The sequence below is a fragment of the Cariama cristata genome, unplaced genomic scaffold, assembly GCF_000690535.1.
Source record: "Cariama cristata isolate BGI_N322 unplaced genomic scaffold, ASM69053v1 scaffold23758, whole genome shotgun sequence".
Taxonomy (NCBI): Eukaryota; Metazoa; Chordata; class Aves; order Cariamiformes; family Cariamidae; genus Cariama; species Cariama cristata.
In genome coordinates this window covers 269-12,973 of record NW_009630975.1, presented here as the reverse complement: position 1 = coordinate 12,973, position 12,705 = coordinate 269, and the positions used below count along the sequence as shown (strand labels likewise).

The 12,705-nt window shown below is 46.1% G+C and overlaps 1 protein-coding gene across 1 annotated transcript; it reads right to left on the bottom strand.

Moving 5' to 3' along the window:
• Positions 1 to 383: 383 nt before the first annotated feature.
• Positions 384 to 11,041, bottom strand: LOC104165994 (F-box only protein 18-like; the record flags this gene model as incomplete). Its single annotated transcript, XM_009705780.1, has 7 exons — positions 384 to 484; positions 2,058 to 2,171; positions 3,892 to 4,082; positions 4,326 to 4,461; positions 6,745 to 6,875; positions 8,253 to 8,803; positions 10,864 to 11,041. Coding segments are annotated over 7 exons (1,402 nt in total), but the record flags the coding sequence as incomplete, so codon positions are not given.
• Positions 11,042 to 12,705: the final 1,664 nt, after the last annotated feature.

The following is a 12,705-nucleotide window of genomic DNA, read 5'->3' as shown; positions in this document are numbered from 1 at the left end:
TAAACAAGTAAGAGTTCTAAATGATATCTAAACAATAAGACTGCAAAACAGGCTCAGCAGGCGGCTAAGCAACACACAGAGAGGTGTCTCTCATCTCCTGGGTTCCCTGACAAGCTGCTCTGGGCAGTCACCGACAGCGCCCAAACACTTGGTTTTGGTATCATGTCTGAATATGACATTTACCCAGCTTGCATGGGAGTAACCACCACCATGCTTCCCATTCCTACTTCTCTGCAAAAGCTCGCTCTGATTTTTTGTATTGCTTAAAAGTAAGGGTGATCCCCCTGGCATCCACACAGTTCCTTGGACAGAAGCAGCAGGGAGGGAAGGAGCAGAATTAGAGGTTATGCATTCATTCTTACAACACAGTTTTTGGTTCTTACCTGCAAACGCCATAATTTTCACTATTTGACCATCCTCAATTTTGTGATTCAAAATCCTTTGCTGTTCATGGGTCAGTTTTACTTCAGGCCAGCTATTAAAACTAGAAAAAAAACAGAGCAAAAAAGGAATTAAGAAAACATATCCTCCCACATAAAACAAACAAATGAACTAACAGCAGGATACCAATGAATGACTGATCCCATCCCACATGCAGGAAGGTGGCACTAGAGCAATTTCGTTATGGTGCAAATGAGAGGAGCGGGGAATAAGAAAAAACTGGAGCCAGCAAAAATAAAAAAGTAAACCTTGGGAAAGGTTACACAGGAAAAGATCTTCTCAAGGGCCCTAAGCCATGATTTAAAAATGAATTTGGCACCCCAGCTCCTTAGGCTTACTGAAAACAAACAGCAACTTCAGTTCGGGGTGCTTTGTTGCTTTTGGGACCATGTACCTTAAATTGCTCTCCGACTTCTCAGCATGTAGGACAGATCAATTATCCCTGCCTCTCAGGGGAGCTGAGAGCTTTGATTAACATTAAGAAAGGCATTCAGCGCTTCCAACAATTGTTTTATTCATAATGGTCTGAAGCCTGCAATTGGCCAAGAGTGTGAACCATCTCTTCGCACAGGGTCCTCCCCAATACCACGCGTAAGGGCAGAAAGCCCTGTTTAAGTATCCTTGACATCTCACAGCTGGCAGTTAGATGGCTGCCCCCAGGACGCATCTTTCACTGATTAAGCAAAATCTGCTTAGAAAAAGACTTCAAATGGAAGGGTAGAATGAAAGGGTTGGGAAAACCAGAAGCACTGAAACCCAATATCTGTTTACCTTCGATTTATTTTTTTTGTAATGACCTCTCTCACTGTTGTACCTTGGATCATCAGTGATTTTATTGGATTTATCTTTGCTAGACCCCTGTGATGGATGAAAGCACTACTATTCCTTTTCTGTAGGTAAGGACAAGGAAACTAAATGAGTCAACCCAGGGTAACTGCAGCACAAGGGGAAGCAAGCCTGGACCTCCACAGGCCAGGAAAGCATTTCACTCCTTACTGTCCTCCCTTTCTAGGCAGCAAGCTACCAACCAATGCTAATTTACAACAGAGAGATATATATCGCTCTCTCCTGTGGCTGGTATATCGTTTCCTCCTGTGCACAGAAAGCAGTATTCATAAATGAACAGCCACGTTATTTGTGCTACAGTAACATCACCAGGAAGCTAACCCCTGTTTTGGCTGACCGCAGCTTGCATTTCTAGAGGAACACGCTGTTAAAATTAAAGCAGGCACTCTCCCCTCCTTCCAGAGCTCCTTATCCATAGGGAGAGTTGGGAAGGTATTTTGAGGTGATTTGCACTCTGTGAAATTTCAGTGGCCATCACATTGGAGCACACGGAACCGTGTTCGATCGATACACAGACCCATCAGTGAGTAATGACTTTTGAATTCAGTCAGTGCTTGGTAATTCAATATTTACAGATTTAAGGCCTGATTCTGGTTTTCCCAGAGAAGATGGCAAGGAGCAGAATAAGGTTTTGTACTAATCCTTACGAATTTCAGAGTCTGGTCAATCAGGCCCTGCCATGAAACATTTGCTCCCCCTCCATGGTTCACCACTCCACCAGGGCCCTGCATACTTAGGCGCATTGCTCGGATCACCTATAAGAGCATTACCCGGACCACAAGTCTTGTCTGCAGCATGAAGCCAGTGTTTCCTCTTCTACTGTCTGCATAGTTAAAGAAGCATTTTCCATCAGGTACAAGCAGTAGAAAATATTGTAATGGATCCTGGTAGAAAGGATAAAAGAGAAACTGTCATTGAGAAATCATCAGTAACAGATTAAATGTCTGCAGCCACCTAAAAGACCGCCAATATCTTGAATACTTCCAAAAGAACGATGCGCAAAGCCTCAAGTGCTCAGGGCATTGCAAGGGACAATATTAATATTTTAAAGTGCAGTTAGTTCTGCCTTGAAAAGTGACTGCAAAGGTACCACGGGGACAGCTCTGTTTGTGGCCTCTGCCTCACTCCTGCTAGGTTTGTGTTTCAGGGTTTGCCATGCAAACACGACCGGGGATCAGAGTCCACAGGATCCTTTTGCTCTCCTGAACCAGTGATAGCAACAGAGCCTGGGGGAGTCCAAGAGGGAATCTGGGGCCAGTTTAGTCCTCTAAAGTGAACTAGTTTCATAAAATGTCTTATGGCAATTTTACACAAGTGCGTTAGCTCTGACAATACTTCACGGTGCTTTGTTACTGCAAAGAGAGGAGCACAGCGACTCTGCGGCTTCAATTATGCCAGCAACAGCTGGTTTAAAATTAACCTACATCGTACATCAGTGTTGACAACACTGTGGTTTTACCTCTTTTAGTGCAACTTTGTTCCTGTGACCTAACAGCTGCCACCCCGGGCCACACTCCAGGACAGACTTCGTGTCTCACAGCAGGTGACCTGCACACCCAGACTCACCAGTTGCTCTAGGAGTTGCAAGTCAGGTATTAGACAGTTTCTCAAGGACATGTTTCCTCCTTATGCCCTGAATTACAAATCTTGTGGGGGTCAAAGAGACAATGGCAGAAGAGATGTGGTCATTCCTAATTCTTCTAGTCTAGATTGTTCAAGGAGATGGAGATGGGACGTAGGTGACTTTGACCACCAGCTCTCATTGCTAGCAAGTGACACCCTCTGTCTGCCACATCTTCAGCAGGCATTTACTCAGGTTAATGACCTCAGCCAGCAATTATCAATCGCTAACATGCCAGACAAGTATCCTGATTTCCCTGGCTGGTAGCCTGAGCACATGGCCCATGGTTGAGTAAGCAGAGAATGAACCCTTCTCCTGTGTCTAACACAGCCAGGACTAAACCTCACAGAGGGCAGCTTACAGAACCATCTTCTTTCGGGTTACAGGTTCATTTTCCAGTGCAGTTCCTTTCCAGTCTTTTCCTAAGAAGAATTTACATGTGTCCTTAATCCTTATTCTCATCGCAATTTTGAAGCAACCTGTGGGTTCTTACCTGCATTACCAGGCACCTCTGTGAACAAAAGCACAGAATGGATCACTACGCACATGCAGCGGGAGCCCACAGGACTTGGAGTATCATTTATGAGGAGTGAAGTAAGTAACCGGTCTCAGGAACGTAATAGCCACATTAAATTGTTGCAGCCGATGTGTTTCTATTTCTAATCAGAAAGTTTCTACAGTTGCTTTAAAATCTGCTTTTGTTTCTGAAAAAAAATTATTTTTCTTGAACACTAGCTCCTGAAAAACAAGCAGACTATGAAACAGTCTAGGAATTTAAGCAAATCTAAAGGCAACGCTCCCGAATGCTCCTGAAAAAAAGAGAGATGTGCACACTGTTGCTGACAAACTGCACATACTGAGGAACAGGAGAGCTCTAACCAACAGGAACATAATTGCTCATGAGCATGTATTCACTGCATATATTACATATTGCCATGGTTAGGAAGAGGCAGGCAGGCAGGCAGCATCTCCCTACTCCTTACCTGTTAGTGATTGCAATGTTCTTGTCTCTCATGGCATAGAGCAGCGTCGCTATGCAGTAAAGGGTCTCAGTAACGTCCACAACACAGAGGGTAGAGCAGGGTTGTTGCAGACATGCCATCAGCTTTTGGATGTCGCTGACGCCGTCGGAGAAAAGCACCATGACTGCAATTATGGCCCACATCTTCTCAGGCTGGTATAGGCAACGAGAAAGAGTGAGCAAAAAGCTTTGAGCCTTTAGGAACAGGGAAACCCTGCTTCAATGCTTGAAAAAACACTTATGCCACAATGAATAGTTAAATTCTTTTCATTCACCCTGAATAGTACCAAATAACACCCTAAACGGAAAACCTTTAGACGCAGGAGGGCAGATAGGACCTCAAAGCACCAGCAGTTGTTAAACCTGTACAATACACCAGTTAACTGTTAAACCTACCTCCGTCCTGCTCTGTAAATGTGACAGTTTGTTGACAACACAGACTTCAGCCTTTGAGAAGAGGTGATGACTCTTCAAACACCAGAGAACCACACCGGGATCTACCTTCTGTCTGGTGGGTATGGTAGACACGCACCTGTGCAGAATGGGAACAGCAACATTTGCAAAGAAGCCTTATCAAGTGAGTTTACTCTCCAAGTAAACAATGCCTTCTCCAAAGTACCATCCGTCAGGCTGCAGCTAAGTGTAACTACACCTTGCTGTGTGCCCCCCAGATTTGATCAGATGCATTCAGTGGTGTGGCCGCAAGGTGCTGAACTTGGATTTCCAACCCATTCTTGTGCAGAGAGCCACTTAAACACGTAATTCTCAGTTCTGTTACACAGACATCTGCTTAAAGACTTTGCTGCATCAAGCCTTTTGTCTGCAAGTTCCTTCTGGCTGTCTCAAAGCAAAGTCTCCTTCCAGAAGACAGATCCACCTTGCTGTTAACCCTTTTTGACTCTTCTGTTGGCACCATCTCACTGCCACACAAAATTACCCTCTAGACTACAGAGATCTGAACAGAGCACTTGCTTTTATCAGAGACCCTGTCTTGGGCTTGGGCTTGCTGCTGAGCTGTGACTGATAAGTCAGTGTGGGTCTAGGAAAGCAGCCTTTCAGGAAAGGACAAGAAGAAAATACATTGGAGATGGAGGGACCAGGAAGAAGAGCTCAAACCTCACACCCTCCATGAGTAACTTGTATTTTAGCTAAATCCAGGAGATGCTGAGCCTCTCTGAGACCATGGCTGATGAGGCTGACATGACAGATCCTGAAACATAAAGGGATGCTAAAAGGGACACTTAAATTGAGTCTCACTCTCTCCAGTGTAGTCACCCTGCAGTAAGCAACCATGTAACATCTTCTCCCAAGTTTGTTGTCGGGTGCCGGAAGGCAGCAAGCAACAGGACAGCCCAGCCTTTTTTGATTTTCTCATCTAATGCTTGACTTGGAGTTCCTGTCAGCTTCTTTCAACTGCTGTACCCAACCTGGCTGTGCTTTGACATACAGGTCCATCTCTGAAACCCTCCTTTGGGCCTCCAAATCCAGCAGCTGCTTGCTGACACCCTCTTGCTCAGGGTCTCCTCACCTCTTTGCTCTTTTGGTGCAACAATCATGTCCCTGCCCTCCAAGAGGCAACACCATCCACGTCAAAAGGCCACCCCCAAGACTGTTCCTCTGCCCTCTCCTCCCAGTCCATGTTCAGCTTCTCCATCTCCTCAGACATTAGTACAAGGCTATCCCTGCCCCAGGCTTTGCAGCCTCCCCCTCACTTATCCATCACTTCTCACTTGCTGTCAAAATCATGGAAACTGCAAAAGAGACTTTGGAAGCCAACTGCTCAAAGCAGGGATGACTTCAAGGTTTGCTTGTTTGTCCAGCTGAGGTCTGAGCATCTCCAAGGATGGATATTTCCCACCTCTCTGGGCCAGTGTTTGACCACTCTCCTAATATCTAACTGGATTTCCTATGCCGGAACTTGTGCCCGTTGCCTCTTGTCCTCTCGCTGTGCACTTCCAAGAAGAGCCTGGCATCATGCTCTCTACAGCCTCTCATTAGACAGGGGAAGACGGCAATTAGATCCCCTTTCCACCGTCTCTTCTCCAGATTTCATCCTCCACTTGTACATCACCTCGAGTGCTGTGTTCAGTGTTGGGCCCCTCACTACCAGAAAGACCTTGAGGGGCTGGAGCGAGTCCAGAGAAGGGCAACGAAGGTGGGGAAGGGTCTGGAGCACAAGTCTGGTGGGGAGCGGCTGAGGGAGCTGGGGGGGTTTGGTCTGGAGAAGAGGAGGCTGAGGGGAGACCTGATCACTCTCTACAACCACCTGAAAGGAGGGGGTAGCCAGGTGGGGGTCGGTCTCTTCTCCCAAGTAACCAGCGATAGGACGAGAGGAAATGACCTCAAGTTGCACCAGGGGAGGTTTAGATTGGTTATTGGGAAAAATTTCTTCACGGAAAGGGTTGTCAAGGTGGTAGAGGGAAGTGGTTGGGTCACCATGGCTGGAGGTATTTAAAAGCCGTGTAGATGTGGCACTTAAGGGACATGGTTTAGTGGTGGGCTTGGCAGTGTTAGGTTAACGGTTGGACTCAATGATCTTAAAGGGCTTTTCCAACCTAAGTGAGCCTACGATCATGTGCCCCAAACAGAACAAGGAAGAGGAAAGGGAAAGTTTTTTTACCTATTTCTAGAAGCCTACTGGTGATTTCTACTGTTAAAACAATTTCTCCTTCCTCATCTTCCTGTCCATCTCCCACCTGTTTAGAAGACAAACCCATTTCTCTCCTGGCAATTCACAGACAAAATGGAAGAAGACCCAAAGAAAGGAAGGGCAGAGGACCTACAGGTACAAAGTCAAGTGCTGAAGTGGACTCACCTGATCAGCCCCAACACACATCCTTCCTCCTCCTTTGTTATGGTGAAATCCTGCAAGACCTGTTCAACTTTGTGCAGGGCAGTGTCCTCCTTCATTAGGTACCGATGGTACAGCTTCTTCCAAGGAATGAACTAGAATGTGAAGCACATACCATCATCTTTCATCTCACAGCACTGGAAAATAGGTTTCTTCTGGCAATAAGCTAATCGATGTGACTTCCAAAGAACACCCAGAGTTTAAAAAGTCCCTGTAGCTTGATGGAAATGGTACCTAACATGAGATGGGGAAGGACAGAGGAAACAGAGGAGAGAAAGACTTGTTCCTCATAGCCTGCAAACATGTCTATAAAAGGCTGTTTTTTCTAGAATGACGGGAACAGGGTGATGCTGGTTTAGTTTCAAATGTCAAAGCATTAAATGAATGAGGATACTTTCAGCACTATTGCACAGATCTGCTTTAAGCGGGGTCTGAGTGCTTAAAATACCCTGTGCCCATGAAGCCCTACCCTCCCACAGCCTGCTGCTTGGACTTTTTCAGTGAAAACAGAGAGAACGCTGCCTTTTAGGCTGCGTTAAGGAACAAAGAGCAGATTTGGGAGAGGACTTGAGCACACTGGGCATTCAATGCATGCATTTTCTATACATCTCTCTAGCGCTTCAGGCTCAAAGCATGCATGCTGTGCTGATAAAGCACAGTGCAGGACACCTCCTGCATTGTGTCTAGCCTTACCCATCCAAATTTATTGGAAGGGCATGAGCAAGAACTTGGATCCCCACAAAAATTTGGGCTGTGATCAGTCCCCCATCACTCTGAGTCAGGCTGAGACAGCCTCTCCGTACAAGCTGAGCGTTTCCAGCGTGAACGGTGAGCAAGTCTAGCGGTGCCAGCTGTCTCCGAGCCACCTTTAATTGAAAGCAGAGATCCTCGCTGCGGCCAAAATTACTGCCAGTGGGTTCACGACTGTTTGTACTGTGATGGCCTTGACTGTGGGTGAACCAAGCTCCATAAAAACAGAGTTAAAGGCTCTTCCTCTAAACGCCTTTGACTACAAGAGACACCACAGACACACGCACACAGGCTGGGGGACAGTGATGTGCACCAGCCACGAGAGGACACTGCTCAGTCTGGTACCCAGAATTTCCTGCATGATCCCTGTCAGAAAAAAAGGCTGCAAGGAAAACAGTGAACGAGGATTTTGTGGAGTCTTACAGGATGCTCTCTTTCCATGTACGGGAAGAACGCATCAAGAGAAGTTACCCCAATTTTGATCTTGTGATACAGGTTGGCATCTGAAGATGCCACTGTGGTCCAGAAGACCAAAAAATGACAAAAGAGCTCATAAGAAACGATGTGGGCATTAGGGTGCAATAAGGAGATTTAAAGGAACAAAGAGAGCCAGACACAGCATGGATGCTCCTACAGCAACATATGCGGCCACAAGACTAAGACAGAACTGAGCAGGAGGAGAATTTGAGACAGGCTCAAACCAGTATCACAGCAGTCCTTACCAGTGGATCACTGACTATCTCCCTCCAGCAGCGGCACACCAGGCTCAGGTTCTGATACAGATCAGTCACTGGTAGGAAGGCAAAGATGTTCCTAAGAACTTCAACAGGCAGCTTGTCAATACTTCCCTGAGGCACTTCCCAGTTCCGAGTCCCCAGGAGTCCGTAGTGTGCATCAGGGACTGGTTCAATTTCCATATCATCGAGTTCCTGCTTGATCTGGCTGTGTTCTGGATGAACCACCATTGGCTGCTTCTCAGGCTCACCCCACAAATTGTGCTTTCGCTTGTGAACGTCCGCAGCTGCACAGGAGAGAGGACGTTTTCTGGAGCTTTCCCTGGCAGCTGGTACAAGGTCCTCATCCTCCAGAAAGGAGCAAGAATCACCGTTGATCTCCATCACAGGGGAGACATTGCTAAAGGCATCATCACCTTCACTGAAGATGGGATCCAGTAGCTCTTCTTTGATTTTACTATTCTTCATCCCACCAGCACCTACTTTTTTTGTCTGAGAGATCCTGAAGTAATCAGTGAGGTTCTTCTGCTGACCTTGGCCTGCAGAAAGAGGAAAAACAGGAGTGAAGTCAACAGAAACAAGTGCAAAGCACACTGCTCCTAACTGAGCTAACATGGAGACCAGAGATTGTGTAAGGTGGTAGTTACTCCTCACAGATGTATGAGTTTACTACAGGTGAACTGTCCTGCTTCCTATTGCTTCTCTGGCAACCTACAGAAGTCAACAGAACAACATTCATCTCTTCGCACTGTCCACATAATCTGGGCACTGTCAAAGTACGACTGACACTTCCACTAGCTCCTGGAAAAAGATCTAATCTGCTTAACAACCTCTCAGCTCAACAATCCTTAGCTAACAACACGGCAGACGTGCGTTAAGCAGAAACAAGTCTGTACAATAAATTTCATAGGAGATATTTCCACTAGCCAAAGAAAGAGAAATAGGAAGGAAGCAAAATGTGAGACTTGAGTTGCTACGGTGTACCTCAGGCTGAGGTTGGGCTCCCAGGGGTTATTTATTGTTCTTAACCCAGTGAATGAGAAGCACGCTAAGATTTTAGAAAAGCTTCAGGGTTTAAGTACTGCTCTGCACCATGAGAAGGTCACAGTACCAAGCCTCCAGCAGGCTGTTCCTACTACAGTATAGGAGAGATGAATGCCTTTAAGAGGATAAACCACCATTTCTTGCCAGATACTTCCTGGCTGCAACATCAAAAAGCGCTGGAGATGATAAAGGAAACCGAAACTTGGCAAGAGACTGCTCTCAGCAGCCTCTCCTTTCTCTGACAGCCACACAGTCCATGTAGCACACAGTCTAAAGTTATCAGCACTGATAGGATTCTCCGTTCTGCTCCTAGCCTGAAAAACATCCTCATGCTTAGCTAAGAAGCAACTCAAGAAGAAAAAAAATCACAAGCAGCTACTGCTGATTTTAATGCATTTTATTTCTGCATGCTCATGAAGACATAGCTTAAAGAGGTCTGATTTGCAAGACACTTGCTGCTTAAAAAGAACAGCTTCCCTGCTAATGTTTGAGTCCAATACCCCAAAACCTACGGCATCTAAGATTACTGGACTTTTTAAAGTGAGACATTCAAAGATACCACTGATATGAAAACGCAAAAGAAAAGTATGTCTACGAGCACAGAGTCTAGGACTGGTGTCTTGTCCTGGCTCACAGGACAACAGCAGATGTTCTCTGTGAAGTGAATCAGCTTACACCAAGGTACAGAGAGATTCTCAAGCCTCGCAGGGAAACACCGAAATGCTCCTGAATCTCACCTTCCAAAGTGACCAAGGCACTCAGGAGCTCAGGAATAATTCAGGATGTTTTTTCTTTGCTTTCTACCTGTCTCCTTGACCACACATGTGTGTAGCATCTCTTGTCTCTACACAGGTTTTGAGGCTGGGCCTTTAACCCTGCACCATGAGCTATCTGAAAACAGCTCCTTCACCTTCAGTTGGAGCCCTGAGCCTTTTGTGTGTAGATTATCTCAAAGTCTTACCAATCCTCAAAAGCCCTCTAAAGCCTGGCACTGTTTGGCACTCTATGAGTCGTGTATCACAATGTTTCCCATTCCCAGGAAAGTCAAAGATCATTAATACCTCAACAACACTTTTGCAGTCCTATATAACTAGACACCTCATTATTATTTGATAATCATCCTAAAGAGCATCTAGAAGCAGGAGTCACATCATTAATAGCACCTCATTGCAGAGGCTGTAGCGTTCCTCAGGGACAGCTGCTGTTCTCCCCAGGTAGTCTCCGACAGCTCAATGATAGAGACATGGAGGCACTTCTGGTGCGAGGAGAGGCTAAACACACATGTGAAGGCAAACTCACTCCCCCATAGAGGGAAGGAGCCAAGGTATTTCTTCTTCTTGCCACTTGGCTTTGCAGAAGCAGAGATTAAGCCCAATTTTGCCATGCACCACTCAAAACTAACCCATTTCTTCCACTTGCACTTACCTCACCTGGCATTACTTTCCTATTAGCACAAGTTCGATGATGGATTACACAACGCCCTTTTGTTCCACACTGTATAAGCATTTTTCTCCCCCAAATCCCTCAGCCTTCAAAGTATTCGCAATCAGTGTACCTCCTTGATGTCTCCGTGTCCAGTGGGTGGGATGGAGGCCCCTGTTTACATCTCTTCTACTTTGTCTTTGACTCAACGGCTGCGTCAGGGAGGACGAACCTTCTGCGCTCTGTGCGAGAGCTTCGCAGTCATCGGCTGTGAGGTGCACTTTTTTGTATCGCTTCGCTCCTTTGCCAACATGCAAAAAAAAGACCCCAAAACCAAATTATTGGCAAACAACAATATACAATCCGTGCCTTTAACAGAAGCATAAATAGAGTTTCTTTTCAGAAATTTTATAGGACAGTCCCAGTGTTTCAGTCAGGAGTTTTTCCAAATTAATTACACCAGAAGCTTGTACAATGCTCTGGTGAGGTGCTAAGAAGGACAATGCGTTGTGTCAGGGCAACACATCTGTAGTCACTGCAACAGCAACTTCACCTCAGGTCCCCACTCCTGTGTTGTATGAGGCTTCAGAACAAAAGAGGACAACAAAAAATCAGAATCCTTGCAAGATTTGTGGCTTTCTCTACGATATTGTAAGGTGGAGGAAGCAGATACAAGCATTTGTGTGAATGCAAAGTATCATTTAGAGGATGCTGAGGAAGCCTGCAGAGGCTGAAATGCACAACCCCCGAGAGAGACAACAGTGATTTGCCCGGGAAACGTCAGAGCCGACATTCAAACACACAAACTTGAGCTTCTCACAAACAAAAGGTCCTCCATTACGGAGGAAACACAACCCACAGCTCTTCCCCACGAGAAGGACGGTTAAGAAGCAGCACAAGAGTTATTTTAAGGAAACCTTACCTGAAATCTCCATGAGCTCCTCTCTTCCGTACACGGGACGGCCAGCAGAAAAAGTATGAACAATGCAACTTGCTTCTACCAAAAATGCTCACGAGAAACCCAAAACCACGGCACAGGATGGACTTCTGACCAACAGCAGAACTATCAGCAAAACAATGCTCATGCGGTTTCACTTTTACTTTATTGCTACACTGTGCTCTGGAGGATAAACTCCTCTAACATTTATGGCAGCCACAAAAGTAATCGACTGATCCCGTACAGCAGGATCCAAGGGCCAGTTTGTTTCATTACGCTGCTTCCTCCTTTCATCCACGTCAGCTCGACAGACCTGACACCGCCGATCAGCACCCACTGATCTCCCCCAGGGAGGCTGTTTTCTAACATCTCGTGTTCCTCAAAACACGGCAAATGAGGCAAGCAGAAGGAAAAAAGCAATGCAAGACAGTCCTGTGGCACTTAGGGACACGGTTTAGCAGTGGACTTGGCAGTGTTAGGTTTATGGTTGGACTTGATGTTACTAAGGGTCTTTTCCAACATAAATGAATTTATGATTCTATTCTATGATCCTACTTGAAAATGGTATTTCTCACTTGAAACTGAAAAGTTTTTTGGATTAAACAGCATGAAACATTGAAGCTTGAAGCGCCCCAATTCTCTTAAGCACACGGTCCTGGCAAACATCAGAGCCAAGGTACCGGCTCTGTGCCCATTCCTGGAGCTGTCGGACACAGAAAGGTCTCACATGAGATCAGATGTAGGATTAGGGGCAAAAACTCTGCTCCTGCACCCCAGGACGGCAAAACCCCCTCATGCCAGGACCGTGAGGGAGGATTCAAGTCCAGAAACCCAACACAAGAAGATGACCCGCTCAGGCTTCACCTGCATTCATCTTTTCCCCCTTTTCCCAAGATTTTCCATTGGTGCCAGCAGCAGAGACACAAGTGCTGAGCAAGGGTTGTGTCGCAGGGCCTCGTCACGGTTTATGGCTTCGATCACGTAAGGAACGTGACCGGGGAGCGGAGCTTGTCAGCCACGAGAAGACACTTCACCTGC